Source organism: Acomys russatus, chromosome 14 (assembly GCF_903995435.1).
Source record: "Acomys russatus chromosome 14, mAcoRus1.1, whole genome shotgun sequence".
NCBI classification, from domain to species: Eukaryota; Metazoa; Chordata; class Mammalia; order Rodentia; family Muridae; genus Acomys; species Acomys russatus.
In genome coordinates this window covers 15,838,855-15,855,817 of record NC_067150.1, presented here as the reverse complement: position 1 = coordinate 15,855,817, position 16,963 = coordinate 15,838,855, and the positions used below count along the sequence as shown (strand labels likewise).

General features: G+C 50.7%; 2 protein-coding genes across 12 annotated transcripts in view; one reads left to right on the top strand and one right to left on the bottom strand.

Annotated features, from left to right (window-relative positions):
• Positions 1–4,489: 4,489 nt before the first annotated feature.
• On the top strand, positions 4,490–7,233 carry Tmed1 (transmembrane p24 trafficking protein 1). Its single transcript, XM_051156024.1, has 4 exons — positions 4,490–4,706; positions 5,356–5,453; positions 5,595–5,778; positions 6,365–7,233. Exons 1-4 carry the CDS (start codon positions 4,524–4,526, stop codon positions 6,581–6,583), a joined length of 684 nt encoding a protein of 227 aa, XP_051011981.1. The 5' UTR covers positions 4,490–4,523; the 3' UTR covers positions 6,584–7,233.
• Dnm2 (dynamin 2) overlaps positions 6,696–16,963 on the bottom strand; it is an 85,279-nt gene continuing 75,011 nt past the window's right edge. For 4 of the 11 annotated variants that reach the window (XM_051156015.1, XM_051156019.1, XM_051156016.1 and 1 more), the window contains 6 exons: positions 16,117–16,226; positions 14,937–15,048; positions 11,726–11,890; positions 10,002–10,234; positions 9,067–9,318; positions 7,658–8,481 (listed from right to left, as the gene is read on the bottom strand). In XM_051156015.1, coding sequence (XP_051011972.1) covers positions 8,412–8,481; positions 9,067–9,318; positions 10,002–10,234; positions 11,726–11,890; positions 14,937–15,048; positions 16,117–16,226 — 942 coding nt within the window. In that variant the 3' untranslated portion in view covers positions 7,658–8,411. Of the gene's footprint in view, positions 7,371–7,657; positions 8,482–9,066; positions 9,319–9,868; positions 10,235–11,725; positions 11,891–14,936; positions 15,049–16,116; positions 16,227–16,963 lie in introns of those variants that run through there. The other 7 variants (XM_051156021.1, XM_051156023.1, XM_051156022.1 and 4 more) reach the window with 3 other exon arrangements.

Below are 16,963 nucleotides of genomic sequence, written 5' to 3'. Positions count from 1 at the left end.
TACATTTTAGATATTAACCTCTATCAGATGTAATTGTAAAAACATTTTTCCTTTCCATAGGCTTTTTCTGATTGACAGGGTTTCTTTTGCTTTACAGAAGCTTTTCAGTTTCATGAGGTTCCATTTATCTTAATGCCTACACTAATGGTGTCCTGTTCAGAAAGTCTTTCCCTGTGCTATAGGTTTCAAGCCTATCCCCCACTTTCTATATGGTTTAGTGTTATCTGGCCTCATGTTAAGGTCCTTGATCCATTTGGACTTGAGATTGTGCAGAGGAGTATATATATATGAGTTTTTTTGCATTTTTCTACATTCAGCCACTCAGATTGACGAGCACCATTTGTTGAAGATGCTGTCTTTTCCCCAGTGTATACGTCTGGCTTCTTTGTAAAAAACCAGGTAGCCATAGATGCATGGGCTTACATGCGAGTCTTCAATTGGATTCCACTGATGGATGTGTCTGTTTTATGCCAACACCATGCTGGGGTTTTGTTGTTGTTTTGCTTTGTTTTGTTTTGTTCTGTTTTTCTAGATAAGGTTTCTTTATGTAACAGACCTGGTATCTTGGACTCACTTTGTAGACCAGGCTGACCTGGAACTCACAGAGATCCACCTGCCTCTGCCTCCTGAGTGCTGGGATTACAGAGTGATAGATTAGACGAACCAATTTCTATATGTTGAACGATCACCGAATCTCTGGGATGAGGACTACCTGACCATGATGGACGATCCTCTGATATATTCTCTCTCTCTCTCTCTCTCCAGGGTTTCTCTGTGTAGCCTTGGCTATCCTAGACTTGCTCTGTAGACCAGGCTGGCCTTGAACTCACAGTGATCCGCCTGCCTCTGCCTCCCAAGTGCTGGGATTAGGGATTAAAGGTGTGCGCCACCACACCCAGGTTGATGTATTCTTGGACTTTAGGTTTTTTTTTTTTTTTTTTGGTTTTTTGAGACAGGGTTTCTCTGTGTAGCCTTGGCCATCCTGGACTCACTTTGTATACCAGGCTGGCCTTGAACTCACAGCGATCCGCCTGCCTCTGCCTCCCGAGTGCTGGGATTAAAGGTGTGGGCCACCACGCCCGGCTTATTCTTGGACTTTGTATTTGAGTATTTCTGCATTATTGTTCATAAGGAGACATGGTCTATAATTCTCTTTCTTTGTTGAGTCTTCATATGGTTTAGTATCTGGGAAATTGGAGCTCCGTAGAAAGAATTAGGCAATGTTCCTTTTGTTTCTACTCTGTGGAATAATTGGAGGAATAGTGGCATTGATTCTTCTTTGAAAGTCTGGTAGAATTCTGCGCTGAATCCATCTTTCTTTTCTTTCTTTCTTTCTCTTTTTTTTTTTGAGACAGGGTTTCTCTGTGTAACAGTCCTGGACTCATTTTTGTAGACCAGGCTGGCCTCAAACTCACAGCGATCTGCCTGCCTCTGCCTCCCGAGTGCTGGGATTAAAGGCGTAGTTGGGACACTCTATTTCACTAGAGATTACAGGTCTGTGTCTTAGAGTCACTGTTGCTGTTAAGAGACACCATGACCATGACAATACTTGTTGTTGTGTAAGAGTTATTTATGGGGCTGGAGAGATGGCTCAGAGGTTAAGAGCACTGGCTTTTCTTCCATAGATCCTGAGTTCAAGTCCTAGGAACCACATGCTGGCTCACAACCATCTATAATGTGATTTGGTGCCCTCTTCTGGCCTGCTGGCTCACATGCAGGCAAAATACTGTATACATAATAATTAATAAATAGATTATTTATGTATTTTATGTATATGGGTACTTTGTCTGCATGTACATCCATCCACATATCAGAAGATGGCACCAGGCAGCTGGGAGCTGCCATGTAGGTGTCAGGAATTGAACTCAGGACCTCCAGAAGAGTAGTGACTGCTCTTAATCACTAAGCTATCTTTCCAGCCCAAATCAACTTTTTTTTTTTCTTTTTAAAGATTGGTTTTTTAAAAAAATAAAATAAAAATAAGGTTTTTTTGGTGTATAAGTGCTGCTTGTGTGCTTGGAAAATGAGGTTAGAAGAAGACACAGGATCCTCTGGAACTAGGGTTACTTACTATTGTGAGCCTTCCTGTGGGTGCAGGTCCTCTGGAAGAGGTTTAGTAGTTTGGTAGAGTATAGATTGTTTTCCTTTGAGACAGGGTCTCTCTCTGTAGCCCTGGCTGTCCTGGAACTCACTCTGTAGACCAGGCTGGCCTCGAACTCACAGAGATCTGCCTGCCTCTGCCTCCTGAGTGCTGGGATTAAAGGCGTGCGCCATCAGGCCCAGCACAGATTGTTAAAGTATGTTAAAGATTGAGATGTGAATCAGGCATCTTTGCCCTAAGGCCTGCACTCCTGACCTTGGCTGTGGGTGTTTAGACTCTCCTAATTTATTTCTGTTACTGTGAAAAAATATCCTGATCAAAAGAAACTTAGGCGACAAAGGGTTATTACAGTTCACAATTCCAAGTTGCCGTTTGTCAGAGCAACAGGGACTTCAGCCAGACAGTCACATCACATTCATAGTCACAAACAGACCTATGCTCACTACAACACAGTTCAGGACCCAAATGCAGGGAACTTCCCACAGAGGGCCTGTCTCAGCCAACGCCTCGAGAAGTGCTTCTCAGCAGATTGCGTCAAATTAACTACTATACCGTCCTTCCTGACCCAGGGTCACATCACTAACTTTTGGAGTTTGTTGGTGTATGTCTATTTTGTGGTGATAGGAGTTGAATCTAGGACCTTGTTTATGTAAATGCTCTACCACCAAGCTATTTCCCCCTTTAAAAAAAAAAAAAGTATTGAGACACAGGGTTTCCTCTGTGTAGCCCTGGCTAGCCTGGACCTCCCTATGCAGGCTGGCCTCAAACTCAAGCGGTTCACTTTCCTCTCCCTCCTGAATGCTGGGGTTAAAGGCATGCACAGTTTCTTCTTCTTATATTGTATTTTGTGTGTGTTCCAGTTTTGTTTCTATTGCTGTGATAAAATCCATGGCCGAAATCTACTTGGGAAGGAAGCAGTGTGCTTAGCTTGCATGTCCCCATCAAAATGACCACTGGGGGGTCAGGTAGGGACTGTGGGATGAAGCTGCGTATGGGCTGTTAAGAGCTACTTTTCTCCTATAGTTGAGACACCCCTGGCCAGGGATGGCATCACTTACTCGGCTTGGCCTTCCTGAATCAATTAACAATGAAGAAAATGCCCACAAAGACAGTTGCTCAAGTGAGATTCAGTTTTGCCAGATTTGTTGTGTCAAATAGACAAAAACTAATCAGCATAGTGGCGTGTGTATGTGTGTACGTACACATGGGGGCCAGAGGATAACTTGCCCTTTCAACGTGTAGGACTTAACTCATCAGGTATAGCAACAAGCGCCTTTATTCTCTGAGCCATTTGAAGCCCAAATAGATGGCCTTTTAAAAAAATACGAGACAAGCCGGGCGTGGTGGCGCATGCCTTTAATCCCAGCACCCAGCAGAGGCAGGTGGATCACTGTGTGAGTTCGAGGCCAGCCTGGTCTACAAAGTGCGTCCAGAGCAGCCAAGGCTACACAGAGAAACCCTGTCTGGAGGGTGGGGGGGAGATAGGGTCTTTGTGTGTGTGTGTGGTAGTGTTTGGGGCGGGGGAGGGCAGGGTTTCTCTGTGCAGCTTTGGCTGTTCTGGAACTCACTGTGTAGACCAGGCTGGCCTTGAAGTCACGGAGATACACTTGGCTCTGCCTCCCTTAGAGACAGGGTCTTTACTCTTTATCCCATGCTGGTCTGAAACTATGTAGCTCAGGGCGGCCTAGAACTCTTGCCAAGTCCTGCCTCAGCCTTCCAAGTCACAGCATGTGTCAGCACAGATGTGTTTGGACCTGTTGGCCGTAAGGTTTGAGACGCACTGGCTGTAGGGTGAGGTGTTCTATACACTACCTAACAAACATTCCATCACACCCACCTTGAGACACCAAAACCCTTATCAAGTTGATGGTATAAAGTGTAGAGAAAAATCAGGGGCCAGGATTGAGTCTGGAAAGTTCATTCTCAGTGAATTAGCCTCGCCAGAACCCCAATATTAGCGTACAAGCACTGGCCGGCCTCGTGTAGAGCTTAGACTCACTATATGAATGAAAGTCGCAAACAAGACCCAACACAGGCTCCGCCACAGACCGGCCCCGCCTACAACTGAGTAACCAATGGAGGGGGCCATAGGAGGACTCCCAAACCTCCCCGCTTAGTCATCCTAATTTTTGCCTGTTTTAAAAAAAAAAAAAAGCTTCACTATCTCACACCTGTTATCCTCCACCAAATCCAGTGGCTAATAGCAGCCACAGAGAAGTTCCAGGAGATTCACAGCAGCGTTAGTGTGTTTTCTAGGAGATTAGGCATTCACCCGGGCAGCTCGCCTGTTTGGGGCCCTTCACACGGCAATCCGTGGCTTTGGGGTCGAACAGAAGCTTCAGCCAATGAGCTTTGTCGAAATGAGCGGTGGGCGGAACCAGTTCTTAAAGGACCCACATCCCGTCAGTAGAGGGTGACCCGGATGATGGCGGCCGGCGCGGCTAAAGCCCTGGCCCTCTGGCTACTACTGTCAGCAGTAGGAGTGGGGGAGGCGGGGCCGCCGCCCATCCAGGATGGCGAATTCACATTCTTGCTTCCCGCCGGGAGGAAGCAGTGTTTCTACCAGTCCGCGCCGGCCAATGCTAGTCTGGAGACCGAGTACCAAGTGAGAGGCTCCCGGGCTCGGGGCGGCGGACCCTGGAGGGGGCGTGGTCAGCAGGCGGGAGGGGCGGGGTGTGGCCAGAATGCTTAAAGCCTTGCTGAGAAGGGGCGTGCTCGGCTCCTAGTTCTTTTAGTTGTGTTTAGGCAGAACTCTTGAGAGCTAACTAAAAGTTCTGCAGTCGGGTAAATGACCATTTGGTTGTGTTCAGGGCAGAGCCCTGGGGGCTAACTAAAAGTCCCGCGCTCAGGTAGATGGCCACTTTGGACTGCTCTCGGGGGCTGCGGGGTGGTGGCCTGACAGACCTCACCTTGAAGGCGTCTTAGGGACAGGGAAGGGACGTTGTCCCTGCTCTGATAGGCCCTTGGGATAAGCCAAAGGCCAGAGTTTCCTAACTCTATGGTAGTAGAGAACGGACTCTGCAAGTTGTCCTCTGTTCTCCACAGCAGCTACTCCCTCTATCCCAAACAAATACGTGGGTTTTTTTTTTGTTGTTGTTGTTTTTGTTTTTTTTGCTGTTAATTGTTTTTTTTTTTAGAGATAGGTTCATGGTGGTCTTACACGAGCCATTCCTGATTTGGTTTGACTCAGGCCTTTTGTGGAAGATACGCTTGGCTCAAAGCTACCCATTCCCACACTCTTACCTGCTCTTCAGGTGATCGGAGGTGCAGGGCTGGACGTGGACTTCACCTTGGAGAGCCCTCAGGGTGTGCTGTTGGTCAGCGAGTCTCGAAAGGCTGATGGGGTGCACACGTGAGTGAAGTCCTGCCCTGCCTTGGTTCAGTTACAGCCCTCCAGCTCCCCAGTGGCCTCAGGTTACCATCCTACTGGCTCCACAGACCGGCTGGCTGGTCACTTCAGGGTCACGTCTGTGTTTCTCATCTGTCTGCCCAGGGTGGAGCCTACTGAGGCCGGAGACTACAGGCTATGCTTTGACAATTCCTTCAGTACCATCTCAGAGAAGCTGGTGTTCTTCGAGCTCATCTTTGACAGCTTCCAAGATGACGAGGAAGTAGAAGGTTGGGCCGAGGCTGTGGAGCCAGAAGAGATGCTTGATGTCAAAATGGAAGACATCAAGGTGAGTCGGATGTGGTGATGTACGCTTATAATCCGAGCACTCAGGAGGCTGAGGCAGGATTCGAGAGAGTTCAAGACCAACCAGGCTACATAGCAAGATCCCATCTTACAAAACCAAAAGAAAGGGCTGGGGATAAGTCAGTTGGCAGAACACTTGCCCAGGACACTCCAACCCCTGGGCTCCCATACCCAGCATTGCATAAACTGGGTGTGGGTGGTTCAGGGAGGCAAGAGGCCTGCAAGTTCAAGGTCATCCTTGGCTTGTACAGAAAGACCAGCCTCTGACTGGTGAAAGCCTGAGGACCTGGCACCTACATGGTGGGAGGAGAAAACTGACTTCCTGCAAGCTGTCCTCTGACCTCCACGTAGCATGTGTACCCTCTGCCCACTTAAAAAGAAAAAGGAAAGGTCATGCCCAAAGACAAGTGAGAAAATACCAAAGGGAGACAAGGAAACAGATGCTGGCCTTCTAGGGGAGGTCCTGAGACCAGAGGTAAATGAGGTGCTGATGCTCACAGAGCCGGGAGGTGGGGGAGTGAGGATTCTGAGGGAAGCAGCCTGACCCCTTCTTCTCGGTGCCCCGGCAGGAATCCATAGAGACCATGAGGACCCGGCTAGAACGGAGCATCCAGATGCTGACTCTCTTACGAGCCTTTGAGGCTCGTGACCGTAATCTTCAAGAAGACAACCTGGAGCGGGTCAACTTCTGGTCAGCCGCCAACGTGGCTGTGCTGCTGCTGGTGGCCGTCCTGCAGGTCTGCACACTCAAGCGCTTCTTCCATGACAAGCGCCCTGTACCCACGTAGCCCCTGCCACAGAGGGTGACGGAAACAGCAGAGGGCCACGGGCATGTGTGACTCTGAGGAGACACTGCATGGATGGGTCCTGAGCAGTGGCCCACATGTCTCCCTGAGTGAGCAGGGAGTGCCAATGGCTTGAAGACCCTTTGGAAGGGGGACGCTCAGTAATAGTGCCTGTTTCTTGGCAGCTAGAAATGTTGGTCACTTCAGTGTGGGGATATGTGGCCCTCGGATGCCCTGGTTTTCTCCTCAAATCGTGCCTTAGCTTCAGTCTTCCAGCCAACAGGATGGGGTAGGGCCGTGTGGCTACCCTTGGCCTTTTCTCAGCTGGACAACCCCTATCCCCAGTGTCTCGCTTTGCTCCTGGTAGTAAGCCTACTTCACTAGGGTCCGGGAAGGAGACACATCTGCAGAGTTCTTGCCAGGACAGTCAGTTTTATTTGACAGGAAGGAGCCCTGGCCCCTTTGTCCAGAAGGAAGCCAGCTAGTTGAGGGTCTGGTAAGAGGATTCCAGGAGAGGACCCCTTCTTTCTCTCTGAGTGAGGACCTCACACAGGGCTGAGGTGCAGCCATGCCACCGCCTGCCTACTAGCCTCAAGGAACAAAGGGCATCTGTCCTGGGCACTGCAGTCAATAAATTATGGTCAGAAAAGTTAATGGTGCCTGGTGACTGGGGCTCAGGGACATCAGCTTGGGACAGACCTAGCCTCAAGCCAGGGGCAGCCAGGAAGGGGGAGGGCACTCCCACGAAGCTCAGAAGAAAGGTCGGGCAGGAGCCGATGGAGGTGGTCGCCTGGCACGAAAGAAAAAGATCATAAAGCAAAGTTGAATTGTGTCCCCTTTAGAGCTAGCCGGGGACCTGGAAGTGGGCCTGGCCACAGTGCCACTCAGCAGTGGCTAGAATTCCTGTTTCCTGTGAGCACTGTAAGGCTTGGCAGTGATGGGGACAAGAGTATTTGTTCTCGTCTCTGAAATGTTTACAGAGGGTTTGGAACAGACGACAGAAGACTCAGGTAAGTGAGTGAAGTGTGGGCAGCCCCGTGAGGGGGTGGACAGACACAAAAGGCCCACACACACAGCCACCAGAGGGGCTTCCCTTTATTTTAGTTTATTAATATGATATACAGAGGCAGGCACTTAACAGTGGTCAGACCAAGCAGTGGGAGCAGGATCTGCGCAGAGGCACTCAGGGCCCACCCTTTGGGGGATGTCTGGTTGGGAGCCAAGAGGCCCCTGATGTCTCCCCAATTCATACAGCCCAAATCGCGCTGGGGCTGAGGAGAGTGAGGCACTCCAGGCCCAAGGAAGGCACAAAGGCACCTCTGGCTGTCAAGACTAGGCTCAGGTTGTGTGGTTAATATGGCCAAAGACATATATATATATATATATATATACACAACTTGAGCCAGGTGGGTGGCCAGCACTGGGCCTATTGGGCCTGGCTCACTCTGAGGAGCCCTTAGGGAAAGGTGGACAGTTCCTGTACCCCAAGAAAGAACAGGCGTACAGTCTGTGTGGAGAAGCCCCTGATAGAGTTCTCCTACACCAACCTGGATCTTTCTTTCTAGATGGTCCCAAGGATGCAGTTCCCACTCTGCTAACCAGAGATCCTCCTTGTCCCAAAGTGCAAAGGCCCCACCTGCTGCTGTCTGGGACTCTTCCCTAACCTCTCCCCTCACTGTCATGTCCACCAGAACTAGGGAGCAAAGGGTAGGTAGGGGCTGCCCACAGGGAGCCTGGTCCCAGCATGGGGGGCAGTAGCAGGGCCCAGACCACCAATGCTCTCCTGCACTGTGGGTGCACGAGGTCCCCACACAACTTTGCCCCCTGCAGCCTAGTCGAGCAGGGAAGGCTCGGCTGGGCGGATAATGGTGGGCCGGCTGGGCGCAGCGGGCGCTCTTCTGCTGCAAAGAGAGTAAAGACATGGGGAGGTGGAGGGTAGTGAGGCCAGAAGCAGGATGAGAGTGAGGGCCCAGCCCTTCCAGCCCACCCCAGGGTGCTCCCAAGAGTTGGGGCACCAGCAGAGAGCATGTCAAATCCAGATTGTTTTCCTAGGGTTCCCTGTCACTAGCTTGCTTGGGTATTATAGGCAAGTTGCCTGACTTGGGAGAAGCTGGTCTTCTCCTTCACCATGAGTGTCCTGGGGACCAGACTCATCATCAGGCATGGTAGTAGGTGCTTTTACCAGAGGTATCATCTAACCTGCTTCCCTGCTCTTGAGGTATTGGAGCCTTCAGCAGAGTCAACAGTGGTGAGCTGCCCATGGCTAGGGGCACATGTGACCTGTTTAGGAGCCCTGGCATCAGGTTATCCACTACTCTGTGGCACTGGCTAAACAGGTTGGCCCCTTGGGGGCTCAGTTTCCCAGCACACAAACAGGAATGCATGTGCTATTCAGTGTCCTGTTGGGGCTATAATGGAAGTCGTCAGAAGGGGTGAGGGTCAAAGTCAGCACAAAGGGACCCCAAGATGCAGACTGTGGGCCTTACCTGGGCACTCCTGGGGGAATACCAGGGGGAATCCGTGCTGGCCGAGATGGTATCTGAGGTGGTGCCGAGAAGGGGTCGTTGTTGGCAAACACGCTCTGTGGTCCAGGCCGGGATGGGATGGGGGGCGCTGAGAAAGAGGCTGCAGCCCCCACAGGCAGAGGAATCAGGGGAGGCCCTGGTGTGGGACCCCGCACTGCTGGTGGCCGGCCTGGTGGGTGTACGCTGGACACAGGTCGGCGCTGTGGAGTGGGGCTATGGAGGAAGGAAAAGCTGTAGCCTGGGAGAAGGCTACTGTGAACACCTCTTCAGGACACCGAGATGGGGTAGAGGCACTGGGAACCCAGCAACCTGAGCCACAGTAGCCCATGCTGCTGGGGACAAGGCCGCAAACCTCCTGGGGCAGGTGTGCAGACTGGCCCTGGTCCCACTGTGTGACTTATCTGCCTGCCCTGTTCTCTACTGGATCTGGGGACCTGAATCTTCCTAGGACTGGGTGCTGGCCCTTTCTTGAGGGCTCCAGTGTCTTGCAGTCTCAGTGGGTCCCTGCACTGACATTCCCTTGATTGCCCTTTTGTGCTTAAATGTCTCTGGCCCATGCTCCCCATCTTGAGGCCAATGGAGTCCTAGGTTCTATGGGCTAGAGGGCCCTGTTTGCTTTCTAAAACTTTCCCTGCGCCCCTCTCTATGCTCTGGGAGCCTGACCTCTGTGGCAGCTGTACCCTGGACTTCACCCATGGATGAAAGGGCTAGTGGGGACTTATGGTTTGTGAGGCTCTCTCCTCCAAGAATCTGACTTGGAAGTCATGGCTTCCCTGTGGTTTTAGGCAGAGCAGTGCTCAGTCCTACGTGCCATTCAGAGTTAAACCCTTGGTCCTGCCCATCTCCCAATGGGACTAGGGAACAGGAAAGGTGGAGCTTGTATGGGCCCTTCAGACCTGTGGCCACTGGTGTTCTGGATCCAAGTGTCATCGACAGGTGGGGGCACCGGCGTGGAGACAGTGCTGGTACTGATGTCCCCAATGATGTTGAGTGCTTCCTTGAGTGCGTGGTACATGCGTAGCATATCGTCCCTGCGCTGAGCCTGCTCAGCAGACTCTTCCATGAGGCTGCTCTGGTCCGCTGATGAGTACAGGTAGGCCAGCAGCTCATGGTGGATGAAGGCCTTGGTCTGCGGACAATGGTGTGAGAGGTCAGAAGCTATGCTACCCAATAACTCAGAAGCCTAATGTGATTGGAAGAGCATCCATCACAGGCTGAGTGAGGGTCAAGTCTAGACATAAAGCCTCTGCCTAAAATCAATCCCCCAGTCAGAAGCAGGGGCACACCTGCCTGGAATCCTCCCAGTGAGGGGCTGGGCATGGAAGTCATTCTAGTTCCCCCCAGTGGGGCTGGGGAGTGGGGAGGGCCTAGAATCCCCTAGTGAAGGGGCAGAGGTGCAGCTCAGTAGTCCAGTACTTGCCTAGCATGCACCATGCCCTGGGTTCAAGCCTCAACATCACAAAACCCAACCACCAACAAAAAACAAAGCAAAAAGCCACCTAAACAAACCAACTTGTTCTAACTTTACAGGGCTTTTTGTTTTGTTTTGTTTTGTTTTGCTTTCTGAGACAGGGTTTCTCTGTATAACAGCTCTGGCTGTCCTGGAACTAGCTCTGTAGTCCAGGCTGGCCTTGAACTCAAGGAGATCCGCCTGCTTTGCCTTCCAAGTGCTGGGATTAAAGGCAAGCGCCACCACCACCTGGCCTTTACAGTGCTTTTTAAAATTAGGTTTGGAGCCAGGTGTGGTAGCGCACGCCTGTAATCCTAGCACTCAGGGAGGCAGGGGCAGGTGGATCTCTGAGTTCAAGACCAGTCTGGTCTACAAAGTAAGTACAGGACAGCCAAGGCTACACAGAAAAATCTTGCCTTGAAAAAGCAAAATAAGGGCTGGAGAGATGGCTCAGCAATTAAGAACAATGTCTGCTCTTCCAGAGGTCCTGAGTTCAATTCTGGCCAACTACATAGTGGCTCACAACCATCAATAATGAGATCTGGTGCCCCCTTCTGGTATGCAGGTGTACACGCAGGCAGAATACTGTATATATAATAATTTAAAAAGAAAAACCAAAATTAAATAAATAAATAAAATTAGGTTTGTTTTAGTCGGGGCGGGGAAGGGGGGTGGGGGTGGGGTGGCGAACACACCTTTAGTCTTTAGTTCCAGCCCTCAGGAGGCAGAGGCAGGCAGATCTCTTTGAGTTTCAGGCCAATCTGGTATACAAAGTGAATTAAAGGACAGCCAGGGCTAGAGAAACCCTGTCTTGAAAAAAGCAATTACACAAAACAAACCCAAACAAACAAAAAAATTTGTTTTAAAATTAATACTACTTCTGTGTGTATGTGTGTGTTTGTATGTGTGGCCATGTGTGTCAGGGTGTGTATGTCAGAGGAGCTCCACGGATCAAATCCAGCATTGTAGGGTTAAGGGCCTTCACCTCCTGAGCCACCTCACCTGCCTCGGGTTTGGGTTCTGCGACAGGGTCTCACCTTAAACTGGCTATGTATCTGAGGATGCTGGGGAACTTCTGATCCTCCTGCCTCTGCCATCTGGTGCTGGGTCTGAATCCCCACCCACTGAGCTTCTGGTAGGAGTCTGGGTGACTTGGAACCTGCCACTCACATTGTTGATCATGAGGTGCATGATGGTCTTTGGCATGAGGTCTCGGATGGACTTGTTGATGATGGCCACGTAGGAGTCCACCAGGTTGCGGATGGTCTCCACCTGCCGTTCCAGCTGTGGGTCCATGGAGAAGGTGTTCTCTTGTGCTCCATCCTCATTCTCTGCCTGCAGGGGACACAGAGGGTGAGGGTCCACTCTGGCTGGACAGCTGTACTGAGTCCTGACTCTTGGAACTATGAGCCTATCGACAGTCACCTGCTAGAGTGGGTTCCTGACACCTTGTTACACCATGTGCTCTGTGCTGGGGTATCACTGTTAGTCATGCTGGACTCTTCCCAGGGGACGGGAACACAGTGCCCCATTGGGTGTCCAGGATCTGTCACCCCAAGGACAGAAGGAAAAAGGAAAACAAGGCAGAGTCCTAAGACACCTGCCTTCTAAGCCATGGATTCTGCTGTAGAACTTTCTGGAAACAGATGAAAAATTGTGCCCCATCTGCTTTGAGGGTCTTCGCCAGGGTGGTTTGAATAAGGGGGTGGGGGGAAAGAGTTTGAATATGGGATGTTCCAAGGGCTCAGGAGTTGGTCCCTTGGGCTCCAGTTGGTGGCGCTGTATTTTTTTCTTTTTCTTTGATTTTTCAAGACAGGGTTTCTCTGTGTAACCTTGGCTGTCCTGGATTCCCTTTGTAGACCAGGCTGGCCTGGAACTCACAGAGATCCACCTGCTTCTGCTGCCCTGAGTGATGGTATTACAGGCGGGTGCTACCACGCCTGGCTTGTATTTTTTTTTCTTAAGATTTATTTTTACAGGGTTGGAGAGATGGCTCACAGGTTAAGAGCACTGGCTGTTCTTCCAAAGGTCCTGAGTTCAATTTCCGGCAGCCACATGGTGGCTCACAACCATCTATACTAGGATATGATGCCCTCTTCTGGCACGAAGATGCACATGCAGATAGAGCACCCATACTTTAAAAAAACAAATAAGTCACTATGGTGGTGCACACGTTTAATCCCAGCACTGTGGAGGCAGAGGCAGGAGGATCTCTGTGAGTTTGAGGCCAGCCTGGTCTACAAATTTTGTCCAGGACAGCCAGGGCTCTGTTACCCAGAGAAACCACAACAAAAAACAAGAGCAAAAAAATTTTTATTTATGTGTATATGGTTATGTATATGCCATGTGTGCAGGTATCCACAGCAGTCAGAAGAGGGTGTCAGATCCCCCATAACTGGAGTTACAGATGCCCGTGAGCTGCCATGTGTGTGCTAGGGACTGAACTTGGGTCCTCTGCTCTTCCAGAGTAGGTCTCCTTAGCTCAGGAGGTCTGGCTTAGCTGGAGGAAGTAGGCCACTAGGGTGTACCTGCATGCTTACCCCTTTGCTTCCTGCCCATGGGTCTGATACAACAGCCATGAGAGATAGCCTAAGCACATGGGCCAAGCAAGCTACAGACTGAGTCCTCTAAAACTGGGGGCCGAACTGAATGCCTCTTTCCCTTGGCTGTGTATCAGGTATCTACTAATCTTTGTTAGTGTGCATGTATGTAGCCATGTGTATGTGTGCTTGAGGACCATCTTTACAAGCTATTAACCTTACCTGTGTGCATATATCCCAACATGGACAACAGGTCTCTCCTTGACTTCATCTTCACTACCTCAACATTTCATTTATGCAATTATGTGTGTGTGTGTATGTATGTATGTAGCTCTGACTGTCTTAGAGCTAACTATGTAGGCAAGGCTGATCTCAAACTGAGATTAAAGGTGCACACCAATAAGCCAGGACCTGTTTTGAAGTTTTTTTTTATCTTATTTTTTAGTTTTTCGAGACAGGGTTTATCTGTGTAGCCTTGGCTATCCTAGACAGAGTGCTGGGGTTAAAGGCATGTGCCACCACACCCAGCTTAATTTCTTATTTATTTAATTAAGTTAATTATTTTTTATTTTTTGGCTTTTCAAGACAGGGTTTCTCTGTGTAGCCTTAGCTGTCCTGGTCTCACTTTGTAGACCAGGCCAGGCTGGTCGGGAACTCATAGCCCTCAAGTGCAGGGATTAAAGGTGTGTCCCACCCCACCCAGCTCTTTTTTTGTTTTTGGGGGGTTTTTTTTTTGAGACAGGGTTTCTCTGTGTAGCCTTGGCTTTCCTGGACTTGCTTTGTAGACCAGGCTGGTCTCGAACTCACAGCGATCTGCCTGCCTCTGCCTCCTGAGTGCTGGGATTAAAGTCGTGCGCCATCACACCCGGCTTCTGTTTTTAAATTTTAAAATTAGATTTTATACCAGGTGTGGTAGTCCAAGCCTTTAATTCTAGCAGTCAGGAGGCAGAGTGTAAGTTGTGAGTGTAAGTACGTAGTGGGTTGTGGGCCAGTCAAGCCACATAGCCATCCTACAAACAAAACACAACACATTTGTGTTTTGTACATATATGTAATTGTGTGAACACATGTATGCCATGGCCCAAGTGTGGAGGCTAGAAAAGAACTTGTGGGAATTGGTTCTCTTTCTACCAAGTGGGTCTTGGGGATCAAACTCACATTATCAAGGCACCTCCAGTCCTGTTAGCCCTCTTGCTGGCCAGCTTTTGGAGACAGAGACTCTCAACTCAGTCTGCAGCTCACTTAGTTTTCTAGGCTGCTTGGTAAGTGGGCTTCAGGGATCCGCACTCCTGTTTTCACACCAAGTGTGTTCACTATGCAAGACTAGGGTTACAGGCACACACTGTCTGTACCTGGCTTTTTTGCTAGGGTTCTGGAGATGCAAACTAAAGTCCTCACGCACAGCAGGAACTCTCACTGTCTGAGCTATTTCTCTCACCCCTTTCTATTTTCCTGACTGATGTTTGGCCTGTTTTTGACACAGGGTTTCAGTGTGTTGCTGGCTGGCCAAGAACTGACTATGAAGATGATATTTACTCTGGGACAAGGCCTCTCACTAGGACCTGGGGACCACTTGTGTGCCACCGTTGGCTGGCTGCTGAGCTCTGGGGCCCTCCTAGCAGAGAGCAAGTGTGCTTCACTAACCCTGGCTGCAGCCTGTGTGAGTTCTAGGGTCAGCCCCGGCCCTCATGTTCGTGTGGCGGCACCTTCCCACCAAGCCATTCCCACAGCCCCGCGAAAAGCTGGCTGACACTAGTGACCCAGAAATGAACGGTCCCTTCTCCCCAGGCGGGGTCAGCTTAGCACCTGGTGTCACACAGGCAGGGAAGGTGGCTCCTCACCTGGTCCTTCTCTGGGTAGACCCCAGCTCTCAGGAACGAAGCCTTCCAGCTGTCCACATCTTCCTGGGAGTCACAAGCCAGCTCGATCTGTCGGAGGTCCTTGTAGACATTCCTGCAGTGGGTGGTAGAAGGGGACTTGGGTGGTCACTAAGAGCACGAGCTTTGGGGGCTCTCTGCCTGATCTAGGCTAAAAGGGGATTCCAGTTTGTTAAGGGTTTCTAGGTGTGTCTGCCGGGTATACTGTAGCACCAAGCACCACATATACAAATACACACTACCATCAGATCAAGAGTACCTGGCACAGAAGTGTTGATAGCTTACTACTCATTTATTTATAGCAGGGGCTTGCCACACATCGAAAGTCAGCCTCAAACTTAGAACTTCCTGCCTCAGCCTCCTGCGTGCTGGAATTAGAGGTGTGTGCCACCATGCCCGACTTCCCAGCGTGGTATTTGGGTTCACTCATTTCTCTCTGTGACAGTTGGCTTTAACACTCAACTTGACACAACCTGGGATTAGCTGGGGAGAGAGTCCCCACAGGGATCGTGTGCAATCATTCTGTCTGTGAACTGGCTTAAGTTAACTGATGCAGGAGCCTCAGCACAGCATGAGTGGCACCATGCATTCCAGCTCTTCCTTGGGGACTCTAAGCAAGGATTCTATCAATGGGGATTTTAGGCAGGTTCTCTACCACTGAGCTACATCTCCTGGTGGCCATCCATGAGGAGTGAGGCCAGGGCAAGTCAGCAAGTCAGCTGTGAGTATGTGCGTGTGTGCATGTGTATGCAGAGGCCTGAGGTTCGCACCAGGTGCCTTCCTCACTTTCTGTGTCCTCACTCTTTGAGACATGGCCTGCTGCATTGGCCTGCTGCTTGCAGATGTGGCTTAGACTAGCTAGCGGGTCAGTGGCCACCGGGGCCCTCCTGTTTCTGCCTCCTCGGCACCATGCCAGTCTTCTTCTTGTAGGTGTGTGTGGGAGGGTTGGACTGAGGTCCTCATGCTATTTCATCCACTTTCACCTGCACCCCTGGTGCTCTCTGCCCTTACCCCCACTACACAGAAACACGGCGGGACTGTTTTCAGTTTCACTCCCTTTCTAGAAGGTGGGATGCTGGGGCAGGGACTCAAGAGTGAGGGCTCAGAGTTCTGTGGAAGGCTGTGAAGATGGCAGGCTCCTCACCTCTGCTCTGTGTTGAAGATGGCGAACACGTGCTTGTTGGACATGAAGCCCTTCTCTACATCCCGGATTTTGAGGTTGTCCAGCGGCAGCATGTACTTCTTCTCTTTCTCCTGAGGAGAGAGCACAGAGGCTCACCTGGGTTGCCAGGGCCGAGCCGGCAAAACCCCGACAGCTAGTGCCAACACCTGGCACTTGGTGTGCTGAGCTGTTACCCCCTTGTTCACGTGAATGTTCCCTCAAACTCCAGGTCTCCTACCCCAGAACCTTTGTATGTTCAAGGCCTCTGTCCAGAACGCTCCCATCCCAACAGCCTATCCTGTCCCCTGCTGGCCTTCCTAAAGGTCTCTGAACAGAAGGTACCTCAGGCCGACCCCCATCCTACCCTACTACAGACACTGTGCCTGATGACCTAGATGACTGCCTGTTCACCCTGCTGACCCAGCAGTTCCCAGACAGGAAGCCTGCCATCTTGTTTTTCATTCAGAGAACACCTATGCCATGGGTGCTCAGCCCTAACCTCATTTGTAATGTGACCACTCGTCATGCTCAGGTGGTCCTCCCCACTATCTGGTTCACGCCACCGAATTATGGTGACAATGTATTCACAGGGAGGGGGACTAAAGCACAGGCCATTGCAGACGCCACAACTGGGAACCTGATGCCCGGGCGCCAATGGCACACAGTGTCAGTGGCTTTGTGCATGCCAGGCAGCCCTCTTTTTTCTTGAAACTCCAATATGCTTCAGCCTCCCAAGTAGCTGCAATGATAGGCCTGCGCCACTTGGTCTGTTATGTCTGCTCAGAGTAGGAAGCTGTCTGCCTAGGGGCACAGAGCAGGGCCATTGTGC